Source organism: Euleptes europaea, chromosome 5 (assembly GCF_029931775.1).
Source record: "Euleptes europaea isolate rEulEur1 chromosome 5, rEulEur1.hap1, whole genome shotgun sequence".
Taxonomy (NCBI): Eukaryota; Metazoa; Chordata; class Lepidosauria; order Squamata; family Sphaerodactylidae; genus Euleptes; species Euleptes europaea.
The window spans coordinates 80164866-80185608 of record NC_079316.1 but is presented as its reverse complement, the minus strand read 5'-3'; the positions used below and the strand labels follow the sequence as shown (position 1 = coordinate 80185608).

The 20743-nt window shown below is 43.8% G+C and overlaps 1 protein-coding gene across 6 annotated transcripts in view; it reads left to right on the top strand.

Moving 5' to 3' along the window:
* The window catches only part of CPEB3 (cytoplasmic polyadenylation element binding protein 3), a 91754-nt gene extending 71361 nt beyond the window's left edge, over positions 1–20393 (top strand). For all 6 annotated transcript variants that reach the window (XM_056850098.1, XM_056850096.1, XM_056850095.1 and 3 more), the window contains 3 exons: positions 4088–4202; positions 6543–6724; positions 19635–20393. In XM_056850098.1, coding sequence (XP_056706076.1) covers positions 4088–4202; positions 6543–6724; positions 19635–19862 — 525 coding nt within the window. In that variant the 3' untranslated portion in view covers positions 19863–20393. The remainder of the gene's footprint in view (positions 1–4087; positions 4203–6542; positions 6725–19634) is intronic.
* Positions 20394–20743: the final 350 nt, after the last annotated feature.

Below are 20743 nucleotides of genomic sequence, written 5' to 3'. Positions count from 1 at the left end.
TTACATGTTTGGATTTCATTCCTCAGTTGAAATGAATGAATGTTGTCATGTCTAAGAGATTGTGTGTGCACATATACAAGCACAAATGGACTGGCAAATGAGTTGGTTTTGTGAGTTTGAAAGTAATTTCAGGGTTTTCTTGCCTAGTTCCTGCATTGCTCCATACATAATAAAGGGAATAGTGAATTAACTAGGTTTTAAACAGAACGGTAGTACCACATGGGAAAGCAGTTAACAATACTTTTAAAACATGCCTGTCTAAAATAAATGGAATATCTTGGTATAAGGCAATCCATCTTTAAAAGATCTGGGCCTTAATTTCGTTCAGTTGTGTGAATTGCACCTTCAGTTACCAGAACACTTAAACAGTTGTTTTTTTTCCTTTCCTTGATTGTTTAAAAATATCCTACGGTTGCATCCAAGTGAAGGAAGTAAACTTTTAGCCTAGGCTTGAAGCTGGTGCCCAGTTCCCAGGAGAACTCGCTCGTGTAATTTTTCTTCCTTAAAAGGGCGGACAAATCCCATAAACATCATCACCACCATATGTGTGGGTGCTTTGACACGGTCTTTCCCACAACTCGGCAGTGGTAGATCACTCCATGTAACGGACCTTTAAAAATATGAATCAAGGCTTAGTCTTCATATCAGAGTATGAATAGATAAATGAAAACTCCGTAGGTGTGGTGAGCTTCGGATTTTGTGTACACTTTTTTTCCGTTTGCATGGTTTATAGGTTTATATGGTTTAAAGTCGCAAAAATGACTTTTGTGTGGATTTCTTAGTTGAAAACAATCTACAGACTTTGTCTCAAATGCCAGCCATCTGGTTCCTTTACCTGGACAAAATAAATGCGTTATGTTTAGGCAATCCTCTTAGCCTAGGGACTTAATTCCTCCTCCTCCAACATCCACCCACCTTTCTTAAGTTTGGAAAAAGTATGGAATGCTTACGTCATATTGTCAAGCAACAGCAAGTTTTGAGTTTTAAAACTTGAATTTCAGATTGTGACATATTACCAACTGTTCCTGAAAGTTTCAAATTCAAGAAACAACATTCTGCTATTCAAGAAACAACATCTCCCCCCTTTGGCTTGTAGAAAGAATTCTGCAGTTCTTGGGTCCTGACCTTTGTTCCATGTTGTAAATAGAGCACTAAGGGGAGGAAATAATATAGTATTGCTAGATTTATGTGAGAAAATCTTGACCCACTAAATAAAATGCTATATTACCTGGACAATGGAAACAGCTAGAAACAGGATATTTGAAAAATTAATCTTGTTTAGGTGTTCAACCTTAGTGTGCTGGGTAGAAAAAGACAAGTATAGACATGTGTTAACACTTGGGTGCCAAATAATCCACACACTTATTAATGAATATCCATATGGCTATTAAGTGCACACATGCTATTTAATATAAAGACAAGAGAGAGATCTGTGAGGTAAGGGAAATACCATTTCTCCCTTCTCTTCCTGCTTGCCACCGCTGCTGCTGCCGCCTCCTTTTCCTTGTACCACTTTAGGTTGCCATGGCAACCCAAAATGGTGCTTGAAATACAACAGTTTGCACATGCGCAGACATCATTTTTACCTTTTGGGGGATTCTTTATCCACCATTTTTTAAAGTGATATTTTGTTGCAAATACGAGGCCTTCCTTAGTTTTGCAGAATACTGCATGAAGATCAGAGCCGGCCCCATTGCATTGTATTTAGCTATCTGCACAGGGGAACCAGCCACTTTACTATTAGATATGGTACTATTAGATATGGCCATTTGTCAGCAATGCTGATTCTGTGACCTTAGGCAGATGATGAGAGGGAAGGCATCTTGGCCATCTTCTGGTCACTGGGGGTGTTGGGTGGGGGAGGTAGTTGTGAATGTCCTGCATTGTGCAGGGGGTTGGACTAGATGACCCTGGTGGTCCCTTCCAACTCTATGATTCTGTATAGTGATGATATAAGAAAAGCCTTCATTTTTTGTTTGCGGAGTTATATCAGCAAGCAAGATACTGGCTTTTTAAGTTGCTGTGTTAGTTGAACCTTTCCATTTTCTGCAAGCCAAGAGTTCATTGGTGTTTTTGTCTGACTTCCACCCAAGAATGCACGTGCCTGTTGGTTCACTTTCCTCTGAAGCCATGGGGCAGTTCATTTATGTCCCCACCTTTCTCCTGAGCATCTCAGGACAAGGTGGGAAAATCTGTGGAACAGCTGTGTACAGTCCTTTGGTCTGTGTACAGATGTAGAGCGGACAAGCCACTGTGGAAGTGCGCGTCAGTCGCACTGTTTTGTTCAGGTATGCAAGCTTCTTGGAAATACCAGACTGAGAAGAAGCCTGCTCTGCTGATTTCTGACAGATGCAGCTGCACACACCTCTGACGTCACACCTGCACTTCCCCATTCTCCCTGCAGCAGTTTTTTTCATCTTTTATAAAGTTGTGTAGCTTAGTTTTAAAGAAGACGCAGAATCAAATTTTAAGCAAGGTAGACCTGCACATGGTGATAAAAAGAGGCATTTTTAAAGGTAGGCAGTCTACTGGAGAGTGTTAAGAGGGGGAAAGAAGAAATCAGAATTCAGTGTGGATGTGAACATGTGTTGGTTGAGAGATAGAGGAGGGAGAGAGGAGGAAGCGGAATTTATTCTGCTTCAAGACAATCACCACTTGCTGCTGTTTGTAGAGAATCTGTATGTAGCCCTTTTGTCCTCTATATAACTGATTGACCAGTTTTAAATCACAGTAGGTGAACGCGTGAGAGAGGCATCATTGCTTAACCAATTTATGAACATATGAAACTGCCTCATACCAAATCAGGCCAACGGTCTGTCTAACTCTGTCTTGTCATCTTGGGTATTCTGACAATTGTTCTCCAGGACAAAGCTAGGTTTATGAGCAAGCTAGATCATCTACAGTTTAAGTCCTCAGATTATGAAGGGCCTATAAATGCAAAACAAATTGCTCACGTATCATTTTTTGATAATGCCACAGGACCTCTTAAACTTGACATAGTTTGTAGAGTCTTTCCAGATACCTGCTACTGCAGATTCCAGAGTTTCAACTTGGGAACTTCTGTGTGTAAAGCTGTGTGTAAAGTGCTTTACCACTGAAAGAGCTCCCATAGTTCTATGTTTATGAACACTGTGATTGTAGGTAGATCACATAGACCAGTAGCTCAGGTAGATCTCATGACTGTGGAAACCAGCCCTCAGAATTTTGGGGATCGTAAAGAGATGCCCAGTTTTACCTCTCACTCACATTCTTGTGAGGGAGTGACAAACTACTTCCCCCTCTAGCCTTAGGCACGTGTTTTGCTTGCCTAGCAAGTTTAACATGCCATGATTGCTTGGACCTAGGAATAGAATGGACAGCACTACTGAGGTGTTTTACTGATTGCCGATATGACTGCCTCATACAAGACAACCGAGATGTGAAAGCAGTTCTCCTTGTGTGGAGGCTGGTAGGAGGGTAACAGTATATTTGGTAATCTTGCTGTGGTGGTTGAAAACTTCTGTTATACCTGATGAACTGGCAAGGGCAGCTGAACTGGTAATACCATTAGGTACCAGTAGTTTGATTACCACTGCTGGACAGTGAAGAAAGCTGATAGGAAGAAAATAGATTACTTTGAAATGTGGTGTTGGAGGAGAGTGTTACGGATACCGTGGACTGCCAAAAAAACAAAAACAAATCAGTGGGTTATAGATCAAATCAAGCCTGAACTGACCCTAGAAGCTAAAATGACTAAACTGAGGCTATCGTATTTTGGTCACATCATGAGACGACAAGAGTCACTGGAAAAGACCGTCATGCTAGGAAAAGTTGAGGGCAGCAGGAAAAAAAGGAAGACCCAACAAGAGATGGAGGGACTCAATAAAGGAAGCCACAGCCCTCAATTTGCAAGATCTGAGCAAGGCTGTCAAAGATAGGACATTTTAGAGGACTTTCATTCATACGGTCGCCATGAGTGGGAAGCGACTTGACAGCACTTAATACACACACACCAGTAGTTTGAGGGTTGTTTTTTTTTTTAAGATGTGAAAATGTCAGTTTTCTGTTATTCAAAATCAGTTTAAAATAAAGCTGTTTGTTTGTTTAGGTACAAATTCGACCTTGGAACCTAAGTGACAGTGACTTTGTAATGGATGGTTCTCAGCCTTTAGATCCCAGAAAAACTATTTTTGTTGGAGGAGTTCCGCGACCTCTTCGAGCTGGTAGGTGAACATCTTAAGATAGTTTTGTGAATGCCTTCTTACATTTCGATACTCTAATAGCCTCTCTACAGAGATTTTCTGCATTGATCAGACCTCTCTTCTATATGTATTCCTTTCTCTTAAGCAACAGTAGTGTTCAAATTACGTGTTGTGTCAAGTTTCACCATTTTTTTCTTCTGTTTTTTAACCAAAAAAAGTCTTGGCAGAGGGCCTAACCAGATGAACATTCCACAGGCCACAGCATTTTTCTAACATCAGGTTGGCATGCTCCCTAGGCCATTTCAGATTGAGAAAACTGGGGTGGAGGAAGACTTATACCACTACCCCAGCGGTTCCCAAACTTTTTGAGTCATGGAGCACTTTTCAGGAGAGAAATTCATCACAGAGCACTAATTTTCACCTAGCACCTATATACTAAACCAAATGACAGTAGCATTTTTCTATCCAATCTTTTTGTGGAGCACTAGGAGATGTTTCACGGAGCACCAAGTGCTCCATGGAGCACAGTTTGGGAACCTCTACACTACCCAAATGCCATGATCCTGATCTGGATCTGACCCAGACAATGTAATTTTAAAAACGCTAGGAGGTGCAGCTAGTAACCCCCTAGGAGAAACTGGGGGGGCAGGGACAGGCTTACATAAATCTTCACACTAAGCGTTGAACACATGAAGCTGCCTTATACTGAATCAGACCCTTGGTCCAGCAAAGTCAGTATTGTCTACTCAGACTGACAGCAGCTCTCCAGGGTCTCAGGTAGAGGTCTTTCACATCACCTACTTACCTAGACCCTTTAACTGGAAATGCTGGGGGTTGAACCTGGGATCTTTTGCATGCCAAGCAGATGCTCTACCACTAAGCCACAGCCCCTCCCCAAGCATCCTGCAGTATCTTCCACAGGGTGGTATTCCCAGTGCTGCCGTGGCGACCAATACAGCACAGTGACCTTGGGGATTCCACACGACAGGCTTCCCTGCATTTGTCCAGCCACAGGCCCCACAGTGGCTATTTCCCCCTTGCACTACTGGGGGGGGGGGTTTCTTTCTTTTTTTCTTTCTAATCGGCAGCTGATATATTATTATAACATGGGCATGACCCAGACTTTGCTGGAAAATACCATGGGAAAGATGGGGAAAACCTGGGAGGTGCATGCCCTGATGCTATTGAGGGTGTGGGGGATGACTTGCTTCCTAACAGCATCCAAACTGTTGCCTATAACCTGTCCATTAAATGACCTGAGTGAGTAACACGTTGGCATCCTACGACAGTTTTACCCTCATGTTTTTCCCCAGCTACTGCTGAGGCTTTCCTTTGCTGTGGAACTCGCTTCTTCTGATACCACTTCTGCTTGCGCAATATCCGCATTTTTCAAGGAGCCCATATACACGAAGAAGTGATAGCAGCAGAGGAAAGCCTCCATGGTGGCTGGAGTGGAGCACAAGAGCAACGAAGTAATAGGATCCAAGCCCGTGTGCATCAGAAAATTTATGCTCTCCAATTTCACTTGATTTTTTTTCTCAGAGCCCCGCAAAATTTCCAAACCAGAGAGAGAATTTTTTCTTCCCCATTTTTGCTAGTTTTTCCAGTCCTTCATCTCTCTAATGCAGACATTCTCCAGAGGAAAGAATTATTTCTGGTCTCTGTATAATTCATTTTCATTTGATTACTTTGCTTTTTAAAAAATTGCAGACCTCCTGTGCTTGTAAATTTATTAGTAGATGAATTTTCATGGATTCATTGCAGAATGTTTAACAAAACAAGGGAGTGTACTACCTGAGAACTGCACTTCTTTTGATTTTTAATCTGATCAACTGTCACCATTCAGCACTATCCAGGCTCATTATCTGACTCCAGTTATTTAAAATGCTGAATAATAGCTTCTTTGAATCCTTATTTTCATGAAGCCTCAAGAATTATCTTTTTTTTTTTTGGTCATCTGAGAGGTAGAAAAAATCATAGAACTTGAAAATAGAAACCAACTTTTTACTAAACAAAGAAGCCTTGATGTGCCACCTGTGTTGACATACTGTAATGCATTTTAATGAATTGTTGAAAATCAGCTGAACAGTGGATTTGTAAGGTTGATCAGTTAATAGAAATAACAGTTGGTAAGCGCTGTCTCCTTTCCCCCCCTTGTGTTCTCCTTACCTTGGTTGATAGTTATTAATTCTGATTTTAATTCTGATTTTTTTTAGCATACGGTCTATAATTTCCCATTATAGGTTTTTTTGTGTGCTTTCACTCTGAATACTGTTGTCCTTTTTAATATTTGCAAATGGTTCATAAGAGCTTCTGTAGTGATTAAATGAATATATATAGTATTATAATGTTGCCTTACAGTTGAACTAGCAATGATTATGGATCGTTTGTATGGAGGAGTCTGCTATGCTGGCATTGATACAGACCCTGAGCTGAAATACCCGAAAGGTGCTGGTAGAGTGGCTTTCTCCAATCAGCAAAGCTATATTGCTGCTATTAGCGCACGCTTCGTCCAGCTCCAACACAATGACATTGATAAACGGGTAAGTTAACATCACACAATGGATGAGTCTGTGCTTACATAAGTGTGACAGTATTTGATAGGGTTGCCAGGTTCCTCTTCGCCACCAGTGGGAGGTTTTTGGGGCAGAGCCTAAGGAGGGTGGGGTGTGAGGAGGAGAGGGACATTTTCTCCAGGGGAACTGATCTCTGGCAGCTGGAGATCAGTTTTAATATCACATCTCCAGCTAGTACCGGGTGGTTGGCAACCCTAGAATTTGATCATATAGGGGTGATGTATACCAAATCAGATTATTGGGTCATCTAGCCCCGCATTATCTCCTGTGACAGCTGCTCTAAGGCTGAGGTATTTACTCAACATCTACTATCTGAGAGCTTTTAGTTAGGGGAAAACTATGATGATTTTTTTTACATGTAGTATCTAGGTTCTTCCTACCTAACCTGGATTCTCGCAGTCACATCAGGTGTGAGGGAACTTGTTTCCCAAGCATGCGGCCCCTTGGGACCAAGGCGGGGTGTGTGTGAGAAGGAGCTTCAGCCTTCCCCCACCCAATGTTGTTTTTCCAACCTGAAATGGTGCCAGGGGCATTATTTGTCCCTTTGGAGTACTTCATGTGTAGTCCATCAGTACACATGATACTCCCCCTCCCCCCGGTGTTGGCTTACAAAGAATATATTTATTTATGGACTTGAAGGCCAAAACACAGTGAGAGTTAGATTTTGAAGTTTAGAACATTTTTTAAAAATAATCTTGAATATGGGAAATGTAAAAATGTGCTAAAATAAAAGTTCATCTGCGTGGCTTCTATGCAGTCCCACATTGGGGACTGCGCAGGTGCAGGCCAGCCATGGATAAGATTTGTCAGCTTCTAGCAAAATTGAAAGTGAGAGTGCTCCCCCTCCCCTTGGCACATGTAGCCTTCCCGCCCATCGGTCACATGACCCAGGGGGAGGGAGCACTCTCCCCTCCAGTTCTCTTTCTGCCGCCACAGAGAGAGAATGTGTCTTTAGCTTCTCTTCATTATGGAGTCTATGAAGGCTCCTCTCTTCAAGAAATAATTAAGTCCGATTGTCACAGAGAAACTGCCTTCCTCATGTAAGAGTTATGCTAGATCACTCAGAGGGCATTGAAGACTCGGACTGATCACTTTTACATGGAGTCCTCGGCAAGGTTACCTCCACCTTGAGGAAAATTCCCCGGTCAGAAACTCGGCAAGACATCTGAGGTACATCTGGCCGAGACAAATCCTCCCTTCAGACCTCTAATCGGTGAAAACCGGACAAGTTTTCTTTCCCCCGTCACTCGGAACGCGGAGTCACCTCGGCGCCGAACCGCGCCAGCACCACCTCGGTACCGATCGTCATCTAACTCACCTCGGCATCTCCCATCGTCGTCGATGTCTCTTGGCGCCGAGCGACGATGTCTATGGAGCTTGAGGATACGTCTCATGATTCCCTGGTTAACCCCTCTGCCTGTTCATAGTGGGTCCCAGGATGCCCTGGTTAGCCCCTCTGCTCCTGTTCAGAGCGGGTCCCAGGATGAGCAACAGCTCCGCACTCAATTCCTTTTGCAGCCGCATAAGGGTGTTGCTCTTCTGACTCTGGACAAGCGGCACCTACAGTCTCTCGGTGCCGACGGCCTCTCGGTGCCTATGGCTTCTTGACGCCCACGGCCTTTCGGAGCCCACGGTCTCTCGGCGCTGGCGGCCTCTCTGCGCCCACGGCCTCTCGGCGACCCTCTTGGCGCCCACGGCCTCTCTGCGCCCATGGCCTCTTGGCGACCCTCTTGGCGCCCACGGCCTCTCGAAGCCTACGACCTCTTGGCGCCCCTCTCGGCCTCTCGGCGCCCACGGCCTCTCGGCGCCCACGGCCTCTTGGCACCTACGCTCTCGGAGCCTACGTTGCTGAGGCAAAGACTCCCCCTGGAGACTCTTCCAACCAAGGTCTCCTTCTACATTAAAGGATATGGTCCATTCTGAGTCCGATGCAGCGGCTACTCAGGTCTCTGACTCGGAATTCCACACCTTGCAACTCTCACCTGTGGACATTGCAGGAAATACTAAATCACATCCCCTCCGGGGGATGTGAGATTATATGTAGAATTGATCCATCTGGCTAAGGTTCTAATATATATTCCCCCCCCCCCCGACGTCTCGGATGATGACCATCATGGGTATATTACTTTCCTCTGAAGCAGGTCCTGTGGTCCTTCCAATGATACAAGCATTTGGAGGTGGTGGATTCTAACCGGACCAAGCCATTTTTGCTGCCCTCTTCAACAAAGGAATTGAGAACCTTTACAAGATCCGCCGTGAGGACGGTGATTTTCCGTACCAGTAGCCTGTCCTAAATTTTATGGTGGTCGAAGCCCTGTTGGGCATAAATATAAATCGTGTTCACATTCCTTGCCCCTAACCGGGATGGACGCAGACTGGAGACTTTACCCAGAAAAGTTTATACTTCCAGTTCCATTGGCCTTCACATTTCTATTTCATGGCAATCATGGCCAGATACTAATATGCCCTCTGGGATGGAATTCTCTCAAATTAGTACCCTACCAGAGGATCAACGCCCATCACACAACACTGCTTGGAGCATAAACATGACCTTCGACAGACAGCAGTTTATTGCGGCGCGTCACGTTGCGGACCCTTCCAGCAAGGTCATGGCCTCATCCATAGTCCTTCGGAGGCATGCTGACTTAACCAGCCCACCCTTCCATATGACACTCGGTCGTGTATCTAGCACCTTGCCCTTGAGGGCACCTCCATTGCGTATTGGGAAACCACCCCTTGAGGGCACTTCAGTCTTCAGCGATTAAACAATGCCTTTCTTGATCGTCTCAAGAAGAATAACCACTAAGACCTTGGGCATCGCCCCACTGTGCCAGCTTGTAGCCAAGATACTTTGGCAGCCAGTCTCAACCATCCCGCCTATACAGGTACCAAGGTACCTTCCACCTCCATTCTCACTTATGCCCAGCAGGATAGAGAGCTTTTGGGCACACCTAGGCCCAGGAAGGGTCCTAGCCCATCTCTCAACTGCCCTACAAACCTAAGCAGGCGTAGCTAGACGCTCAAGTGCTTTTCACAGACCGGTTATCTGGTCGTTACAGTATATGATGTCCATCACTGATGGTAATTGGATTCTCAAAATGATAAAGCATGGATGCTTTATTGAGCTCGAGACGTTGCTTCCCTACCTCTTTCCGGCTTGCACTATGTCACCGGCTCCCACCCAACTCCTACAGGAGGTTCGGGAACTTCTAGGGAAAGGGGCCATCCGGGAGGTCCCCTCTGAGGATTGGGACTACGGGTACTAGTCCCGTTTCTACCTAGTTGACAAAAAGAGGGGGAGCGCCCCTCTCTAGACCTGGGAAATTGACGACGCTGTCAAGATCCACAAATTCATATGTTGATCATATGTTAAATACCCAAGGTCCTGCCACTCCCAGATGAGCAGATGTGGTTTGCCGTTGGGCTTGCGTGATGCATATTGCACATTGCAATCCACAAAGACTGCAGTCACTGTTGCGTTTTCTCTGCAAGGGCAAGCACTATGGATATGCAGTTCACCCTTGGTCGTGCTACGGCACCTTGCACCTTCATGAAGTGCTTATCTGTGGGAGTTACACACCTGGCCCTGCAGGCATGTGTCATTTTCCATACTTAGACGACTGGCCGATAGTTGGTTACTCAGAGCTTGCCTTTGCTAGTCAGGTGGAAGTTTTTATTTTCCGTCCTAACCGATTGGGGTCTCCTGGTCAACTATAAAAGTCTCCATTGACCTCTTCTAAAGCCATAGATTCATGGTACCCACTTGCACTTGGCCACAGCTAGAGCTTACCTTCTAATACAGGGAATATGCTCCATTTGAAAGTTAGTTAACCTGTTCTAGACAAGGTTCCAAATGACCCCTAAAATTCACTACTTGAGACTCATGGCTTTCTCCACTGCAGTTGTTGTCTTTGCTCGTCTGCGGTTGTTCCCCTTGCACGCTCAGTTTTCTGACAGCATTCCAACTGAACATTGACCCTCAATACAAAGAGCTGTCTATCCCTACATCGGTTATTGCCTCTTTGGACTGATGGTCCTCTTGGCCGGTGTTGCCTTTTCAAACACCTGCTCCACAGGCTCATTTGTTCCTGACACCTCCTTATCAGGATGGGGAGCTCATTGTACGGCTCTTAAGGCCCATGGTGTATAGCCTGCTCAAGAGTCTACCCTGCACATTAACTTTCTTGAGCTTCAGTCTATTAGGCTTGCTCTCTGTTCCTTTGCAGGGGTCCTCAAGGATGACATGTTCAGGTCACAACGGACAGCAGCGCCCAGCACAAACAGGGTGGCACAAGGTCCACTTGCTATGCACAGAAGCCATTCCAGTCTGGGACTGGCCATAACACATGGCTCCACTGTCACTGCCATTCACATCGCACAAGTAACATTCTTGTAGACTTCGTAAGTTATCATCCTGACGATTGTCACAAACTCACTGTAGACTCACGTTGTCTCTGTTATCTCTTCCTCATCTGGGGCACCCCGCAAATGTATCTCTTGTGACTCAGCACAATTCAGCATGTCCTCAATTGTGCTCCAGAATGGGAGAGAGCCCAGGCTCCATGGGGGACGCATTCCAAATGACTTGGTCGATCCCCCCCTTCCCCTTCCCCTTGCTGGGCAAGGTTCTGGCCAAGATCTGGACAGACAGGTGGCATCCTGGTGGCACCATCCAGCCCAGGAGATCTCAGTTCACGATTCTAATGCCCTGACTCAAGGTAGTACTGTTCCTCAAGATATTTCTCACATTCCTTCCAGAATCAAGCTGGCAGCATGGAGAATTCTATGTAAACTATGGTCAGATAGGGTGGCTTAGGTGCTGCTGCACCCCATTAAGTTGTCCACGAGACGTTTTTCTCGATGCCAAGAAGAAACGTTTTTCCCTGTGAGCTGCTGACAATGGTTTGTCCGGAGCTGCTTCTCCCCTGTTCTCAATTTTTGACTACCTTGTATGTTTAACGATGCTGGACTGTTCAATCCCTCGACTACTGCTCGGCCCTTCACACTGCGTTGGACTCTCTTTTCTGGGGTTTTTTCCACACCCAGACTCACAGAAGTTTTTTTAAGGGGACATATCAACCTCTATCCCAGGGTATCTCCACCTGTTCCTCAGTGGAGCTTTCCCTTCAGGTTGTCCCAACTCATGAAACACCGTTTGAGCCTTTGGCCACCGGGGGCCTCTCTTTGCTATACCTATGAGACTGCCTGTCTGGTCACAATCACCTCGGCCAGTCATGTCAGAGATTTAACGACTCTTGTTGTTCCTCACCGTTTACTAAGTTTCACGCTGATTAAGTGGTGTTGAAACCCGAGCTTTCTTTCTACACAAGGTATCGTCTTACCCGCGTTATTGCAGACCCCTTCTTCCGATGCGGAGAGGGCTCTATACTTTTAAATGTATGGAGGGCCCTCCCTTCTTATTACAACGAACCTTGCTTGCAGGGAAAACAGTAATATGTTATTGCTGTAGCGACCACCGTAAGGGTCACCGAGCCTCCCAGCAGACCCTGTCCAGGTGGATTACCTCATCCATTAGACTGTCTTATGAGAGAGCACACGAGGATTGCCCAGACATAATCAAGGCACACTCCACAAGAGCTTACGCTGCCTCCGTCACCTTTTTGTCTAAAATCGACCTCCGAGACATCTGTCGAGAGGCGACGTCGTCGACCCCTTCTACTTTCATGAAGCACTATGCGCTCGATGTGGTTTCATCTAGAGAGGCAGCAGTGGGACGTGCCGCCTTGCAGTCATTGTTTCGGTGACTGTCCCACACCCACCATCTGGGCAAGCTTGCTACTCTCCCAATGTGCATAGAAGCCACACAGATGAAAACAGAGTTTCACTTACCTGTAACTGTTGTTCATCTGGTGGATCTTCTTTGCAGTAACACATCCCTCCCTCCTTCCCCGCTGTGGGACCTCTCCGCAATACACATGGGTGGTTCCGTGGCGGCAGGTTGGAGAACTGGAGGGTAGAGTGCTCCCTCCCCCTGGGTCATGTGACCGTTGGGCGGGAAGGCTACATGCCCCAAGGGGAGGGGGAGCACTCTCACTTTTGATTTTGCTAGAAGCTGACAAATCTTATCCGTGGCTGGCCTGCGCCTGCACAGTCCCCAATGTGGGACTGCATAGAAGAACCACCAGATGAACAACAGTTACAGGTAAGTGAAACTCTGTTTTTATGTTTGAAGGTGTAGATCTAGTAGAATTTTCTTGACTCTCTTCACTAGGAAACTTCCCTTTTATTGGATACCTTTAGAATGAAACCTCTTAGGCAATAACACAAAGTTAAACGAGACAGAGGTAGTTGGGCAAAGGTTAAATGCAGGGAGGGGAATAGCAAAGATTCAAAGATATGTGAAGTTAAAACAGTGGTTCCTTTTCCTTTTCCCAGTTTTAATTCAGCCCACATCAAAATATTCATTTAGAATTATTTTAATGGGAATTGCACTCATCCTTATTGCCATACAAATAACTCATTTTCCAAAGTAAATTGAGAATGCAGAACTCTGAACAAACAAAAATGATAGATTTTTTTGCTCTGTTTGTTCTAATTGAATAGCCCAGTGGCACTGTTTCTCCCCTGGGAGTGAACAGATCCTCTAAGATTTACTTACCAAACAAAAAAGAAGAAGAAAAGAAACGATTTTGCACTAAATTATATAAATAGAAAGAATACTTGCTTAGTAGACACAGCATGTTAAAACACTTAGAATCTTGATTTTTATACTTGCTACTTGAACCAAAATGCTTGCCTTTCATGTGAAGAAGGAAAGAGCCTCTATTCATAACCTGGATAAAAATCGTCTGTTCCTAATTGCCATTTTAGTATCAGTTTAACGACAGTTCAGAGTTTCCTGTGCAAATTTCTCATTCAGTCTCCTCATAATGTAGGCTCTGAATAGGCCTGGTGGGTTAAACGTACATGTGGGCATGGGTAAGCTGCATGAAGTGCGACATCTAAGCTGTGACCCAAAGCTGAGGAGCATTTTAATGCATATTGATTAATTTATCTATAATTGTTCCCTATTAAAGAGCACTGTGCCCAGGCTGTGCTCGTAGAGCTTTCCCCCAACATCCTAGAGAACATAGCAGAACTTTCTGAATGCAGTAGGTTCTCCTCATGGTGTCACCACAGCTAAAATTCACAGTAGTGGTATTAAAAGTTATAACCTGTAACATTACACTTAAGTCTAGGGTTGCCAGGTCCCTTTCCGCCACCAGCGGGAGGTTTTTGGGACGGAGCCTGAGGAGGGCGGGGTTTGGGGAGGGGAGGGACTTCGATGCCATAGAGTCCAATTGCCAAAGCTGCCATTTTCTCCAGGTGAACTATGTCTGTCGGCTGGAGATCAGTTGTAATAGCAGGAGATCTCCAGCTAGTACCTGGAGGTTGGCAACCCTACTTAAGTCCCATTGATTTCAGTGTAAGATACTGAAATGTGCTTAACTTTCCTATTGAAATCAGTGGGACATGAATGTTCTTAACCATGGTTGGGATCATGTTCTAATTCCTTTAGCAGCTTTTTAAGCGTGGCATACAAGTGTGAGAAATAGCACTTCATTTTCGAAGCCATTAATTCATCTGTACCTGGAACAGTTACTGTGGAGTCATGCTGCTGTTTTGTCTCCAGAGCGAAGTTCAGAATATTGAACTTTGATGCTGAATCCCTGTATACCTATTTTGAAAATAACATCTGGGTTTACAGAAGGAAATATGGGACAGGACCAGAAATAGGATGTGCTTTTTCTTTTCTAATGGTGTGTTTTGAGTGGTGCCTAACTTACTCCACATTAAAATGTTCTTTTAAATTGCTGAGTTTAGTAAAATTGCAACTCCAAATTTAGCACACTGCCATTATCTTGAGAAGTTAACTTGATCCTTATATAAAAGAGATCCTAAATATGAAACGTTGTAATAGTTGTGGTCTTAAAATACATCGTAAAAAAGGGGCCTGGTATATAAAGGGGAAAAGAATCGAACAGGTACAGTCTATCAAATACCTAGGGGTGACTTTTAAATCGAATGGTCTAAAAACAGAACATCATAGGCAGGCCTCGAATCTAGCTGAAGGATCATCCTATAATATAGTAAAAAAATCATACAAGGGGAGCCTACTTTATTCCAGCTGCCCTTAAATTGTTTCAGGCAAAGTCTATGGCCCAGATGTTATGTGGAACCTTACTGGGTTCCTCTGTGTTCAGTTATGCCCCACTGGAGTGGGTCCAAGCTAAATTTCATAGAGCAATACTCCAAGTACCACCATGCATATCGAATTCCTATGTTTGGAGACCGGGATGTTAAAGATGGAGGCTAGGGTTGGTCTTTCCTCCATTTATCTCTGGCTGAAAGTGCTGGGGACAACTGAAGGCCTTCTGCTATTACTTGTTGGTGATTATTTTAAATCAAGATGGTGGCAACAGACTGAGAGGAGAGTCAAAGGTTTGGGATTCTCCACCCACTTTCTGTTAGAGCACAACAGTGACCAAGCAAAGCAATTAGTTAGGCAGAGGCTTTTTGACGTTGAATGCCAAAATGAGTTTGTGAGCTCTCCGGCGTTTTTAGCCCCAATCAGCAACAGATATGTGTTAGCGCCAGCAGAATACCTGTCATTCCTGGAAACAAACAAAGAAGTGTTTTTTCGTTAGCCAGAAGTTCTGCCCTACCTTCGGCGATTCTAGAAGCCAGATTCAAGAGGTTATCAAGATCAGAATGGGAGTGTCCCTGTAAGTCGGGTGAAGTCGAGTCTATTGTGCACGTTTTCTTCAGATGCTTTTTTTATGAGGAAGCAAGACTTAGGCTGTTACCGCACTTGTATTCCCAGAGATGTATTAAGAGTTTGAAAATGTTATAAAAAATACTGTTCGCACTTTGTTTGGCCCCGTTAGCTGTGAAGACGTCTTCCAACCATTTATAAGCCGTGGTATCCAAAAACCCTTTTAAAGCAATGTTTTTCACAACATTTTCAAACTCTTAATACAATAAACAATCTGTTCGTTGCAAACACATGTTTCAGGCAACCAAATAGACGATTGTATACATGGACATCACCAGACGGCCAGTATAGAAATCAAATAGATTATATAATTGGAAGCAGAAGATGGAGAAGCTCTATTCTCTCGGCCAAAACAAGACCAGGAGCCGACTGCGGTACAGATCATGAATTGGTAATATCGAAAATCAAGATAAAGCTTAAGAAAAACACCAAAACATTCATAGCACCAAAATACAATCTAAGCAATATTCCAGAAGAGTTTAAAGACCATGTAAGGAACAGATTTGCATTACTAAGTTCAAGTGAATGTAAACCTGAAGAACTATGGGTGGAAACTAGAGATATTATCAAGGAAGAATGTGCAAAGACTATTCCTCTAGCCAAAAGAAAAGAAAAACCTCGATGGATGTCTGAGGAAACTCTTAAAATTGCCAGAGATAGACGAGAAGCAAAAGTAGAAGGTGACAGAATAGAATCAAAAGTCTAAGTGCAACGTTCCAGCGACTAGCACGTAGAGACAAAGAGACCTATTATAATAACCAGTGTAAAGAAATAGAAGAGAACAACAAAAAAGGAAGAACAAGAGATCTGTTCCACAAGATCCAAGAAATCAAAGGGAAATTTAAAGCACGGTTAGGCATGCTGAAAGATCAGCATGGAAATACATTAACTGAACAGGACAAAATAAAGAAAAGGTGGGAACAATACACTGAAGAACTATACAGAAGAGATGAAGGGATAAAAGATTCTTTCCAAGAAGAATCTTTTGAAGAAGAACCTACAGTTTTAGAAAGTGAAGTGAAAGCTGCATTGAGAGCAATCGGGAGAAACAAATCACTAGGAGCAGATGGGATATCAATAGAGCTATTCCAAGCCACAGAAACGGAGTCCATCAAAATCTTGACAAGAATATGCCAACAGATATGGAAAACAAAACAATGGCCCACAGACTGGAAATGATCCATTTACATTCCAATTTCCAAGAAAGGAGACATCAAAGATTGCAACAACTATCAGACCATTGCATTAATTTCTCATGCAAGTAAAGTGATGCTCAAAATCTTACAGCAAAGGGTGTTACCATATATGGAATGAGAAATGCCTGATGTTCAAGCTGGTTTCAGTAAAGGAAGAGGCACTAGAGATCATATTGCAAATATACGCTGGTTACTGGAGTGTACGAGAGAATTTCAGAAGAAAATCAGCTTGTGTTTCATAGATTACAGCAAAGCTTTTGACTGTGTGGATCATGAAAAGCTATGGCTGGTTTTAAAGGAAATGGGTGTGCCACTACATCTGATCGTTTTGATGCGCAACCTGTACTCTGGACAAGAGGCCACAGTTATATGGAGAACAGAATATGGAGAAACGGAATGGTTTCCAATTGGCAAAGGTGTCAGACAAGGATGTATTTTATCTCCCTATCTCTTCAATCTATATGCAGAACATATAATTAGGAAAGCTGGATTAGATTTAGATGAAGGTGGAGTGAAAATTGGAGGGAGGAACATTAATAATTTGAGATATGCTGATGACACTACATTATTGGCAGAAAATAGTGAAGATTTGAAACAACTACTGCTGAAAGTTAAAAGAGAAAGTGCCAAAGCAGGACTACAGCTGAACATCAAGAAAACAAAAGTAATGACTACAGGAGAATTACACAACTTTAAGGTTGACAATGAGGAAATTGAAATTGTTCAAGACTTTCTATTCCTTGGCTTCACCATCAACCAAAAGGGAGACTGCAGCCAAGAAATTAGAAGGAGATTGAGACTGGGAAGGGCAGCCATGAAGGAGCTAGAAAAGATTTTGAAGTGTAAGGATGTGACTCTGGCCACCAAGACTAGATTAATTTATGCCATCATATTCCCTCTTACTATGTATGGGTGTGAAAGCTGGACAGTGAAGAAAGCTGATAGGAAGAAAATAGATTCCTTTGAAATGTGGTGTTGGAGGAGAGTGTTACAGATTCCGTGGACTGCCAAAAAAACAAATTAGTGGGTTATAGATCAAATCAGGCCTGAACTGACCCTAGAAGCTAAAATGACTAAACTGAGGCTATCGTATTTTGGTCACGTCATGAGACGACAAGAGTCACTGGAAAAGACCGTCATGATAGGAAAAGTTGAGGGCAGCAGGAAAAGAGGAAGACCCAACAAGAGATGGATTGACTCAATAAAGGAAGCCACAGCCTTCAATTTGCAAGATCTGAGCAAGGCTGTCAAAGATAGGACATTTTGGAGGACTTTCATTCATAGGGTCGCCATGAGTCGGAAGCGACTCGACGGCACTTAACACACACACAATACATCGCTGGGAATACAAAGTGCGGTGACCCCCTTAAACTAATTTCCCCTCTCCCTAATCTAACAAAGGACAGCTCTGAGGAAGGGAGGTTGAGGAATCTCCTATGGGAAGGGTCAGCTCAGATGATGAAACAAGTAGCTAAATTCTGTGCTACAATATACAAGATTCGTCACAAAGTGGGGGCTTGGCAATCTAACCTAAAATGGAAAATGTTATATTAATCTGAGGTTTTTAGCTTATTTATTTAAGAATTATATATCCCATACTTTTAGATACTGTATCTTTTAATTCTACTTTGTAATTGATATGAATATTTTAATGGCTTTGCCGTATTAATCTGATTCTGATTCTTGAAAATGTCTGAATAACATCTATCTTCAGATAAAGAAGGTTCATTGTAACTCATGACACAAACTGAAATTTGTGGGAAAGCTGCAAGAAGCATAGTGGCTGTGTGCTGATTGACATTTCAACCGTTCCCAATATTCCTGCCTCCATTTTGAGTGTAACTATCCCCAAATATCCCTCCCCCAATGAAGGAAATGTGACTTTTAAAAAAAAATTAATTTCCCAGCTGAAGTTAAATACCAAAGTGGTTCCCGGGCATAAATTACAATTAAAATTTAATGCAAGTGTTCCTTGGGGAAGTTGGTGCTCAGCTAGGGTTGGCAACCTCCAGGTACTAGCTGGGGATCTCCTGATATTACAACTGATCTCCAGCCGATAGAGATCAGTTCCCCTGGAGAAAATGGCTGCTTTGGCAATTGGACTCTATGGCATTGAAGTCCCTCCCCTCCCCAAGCCCTGCCCTCCTCAGGCTCTGCCCCAGAAACCTCCCGCTGGTGGTGAAGAGGGACCTGGCAACCCTATGCTTAGCTGGGCTACTGGAGTGATTCCTGGCTGCTTCCTGCCCTCCCTCTCATTGCCTCATTATTGACAGCTGGAGGGGAAGGATCACTAACCTAGAACTGGTCAGCTTTGGCCTATTATATAAACCCAGGGTGCATATTTATGCTGCTGTCCCCTAATTTGCCTGGCAACAATGGCATATTAATGTTTACCTTTCAGTAACTGTATCTCTCCTCCTTCATCACCTCCATTTGCCTACTTAGGCCTCTAAAGCAGGGGTGTTAAGCATAAGGCCCAAGGGATGGCCCCTTGAGAGCTCTTATGGGGCCCACAAGGCAGCCACCTCCCCCATTCTCAATCTGGGCCAGCAAGGCATGGCCCGGCCCAACCAAGTGACATTTTTGTCATATCAAGCCCTCATAATAATTGAGTTAGACACCCCTGCTTTAAAGCTTTTCAGCTTTATGGTCCCATAGCACTTTTTGGTAGATGTGGTTTTTGTGGACAACTGCAGCACCATAACATGATAGGTTGTACCAGCCAGAACTTCCGTTTCCATACAACGTAGGGGTGCTAATGGTGAGAGGTTGTCCATCTCTGCCTTACAGCTTCTGGCGTGCTTACACGATATGTAGGCCTCTCCAGGCATAGAAGCTCTGAGACCATTCACAGAATGTTCTGTCATTTCCTGTGTTAATTTTGTACCATTTCCCCCGCTTATAGGTGGAAGTGAAGCCATATGTGCTTGATGATCAGATGTGTGATGAATGCCAGGGCACTCGCTGTGGTGGAAAATTTGCTCCGTTCTTCTGTGCCAATGTTACCTGCTTGCAGTATTACTGTGAATACTGCTGGGCAAGCATTCACTCTCGCGCTGGGCGAGAGTTCCACAAACCACTTGTGAAGGAGGGAGGGGATCGGCCACGCCACGTTCCATTCCGTTGGAGCTGAAGCCCGGGCCTAAACCCAGGAGCAAGTACTGGAGCTGACGAAATTGAAGGAAGACGAGTGCTGCCTCAGGGCTTTGGTGTTCTGGAAATCTGTGCATTCATCCTTGACTATAATGAAGAGATGGGTCTTTTATTATGATGATGATTATTATTATTTACAGTCACATTACTGAACTCTGTGTCCAGTATAATACAAGCCTAGCAGAGTGTAACTGTACTGATTTTTGCACTTTGATTCACACAAACATCTGCTTGGTACCTTAATTTCTTACACAAGATTTGTCACGCGTGACAATAAGTAGACTGCCATTCTCATTGACCTCCCGTGGGTTGATGTGTATGCGATGGAATTTTTTTTAAAATTATAATTAATTTTATTTTAAAACTGGAGCATGCACTTATTTTCAGAAACGTAGACTCGCCCCTAGCGGATGATTTACCAAAGGTAACACTCACAAGTAGGTGGCAGATGTAGCAAAAACTTCAAATGGGTATTCAGCAATCGTTAGTGTGGGTCACTTAAAGTAGGAATAACCCTAAACACACATTATGTTGCTCTCCATTTTGATTGGTAAGGATGATACCTCATAAGCTGGATCACATTTTCCCCCACTCCCACCCACCTTTTTTTTTTTTTTGCTGAGGGTTTCCTATTTGGTTAGGTCTTTTAGTGTTAATGTATGCTGCAATAGCTTTTGCTGCTATTAAGATGGTATTACTAATACCACAATACTCTATTCAAGCTTAGGGTCTCGATTTGAAAAAGACGATTATGTGATTTAAAATCGTGGTGACTGCTGAAAGGAGATCAGTATAGCATTCAGAAAGCTTCCAAGGAAGGTCAATAGTTTTGACTGCATGTTTACTTAATCAGGTTGCTGC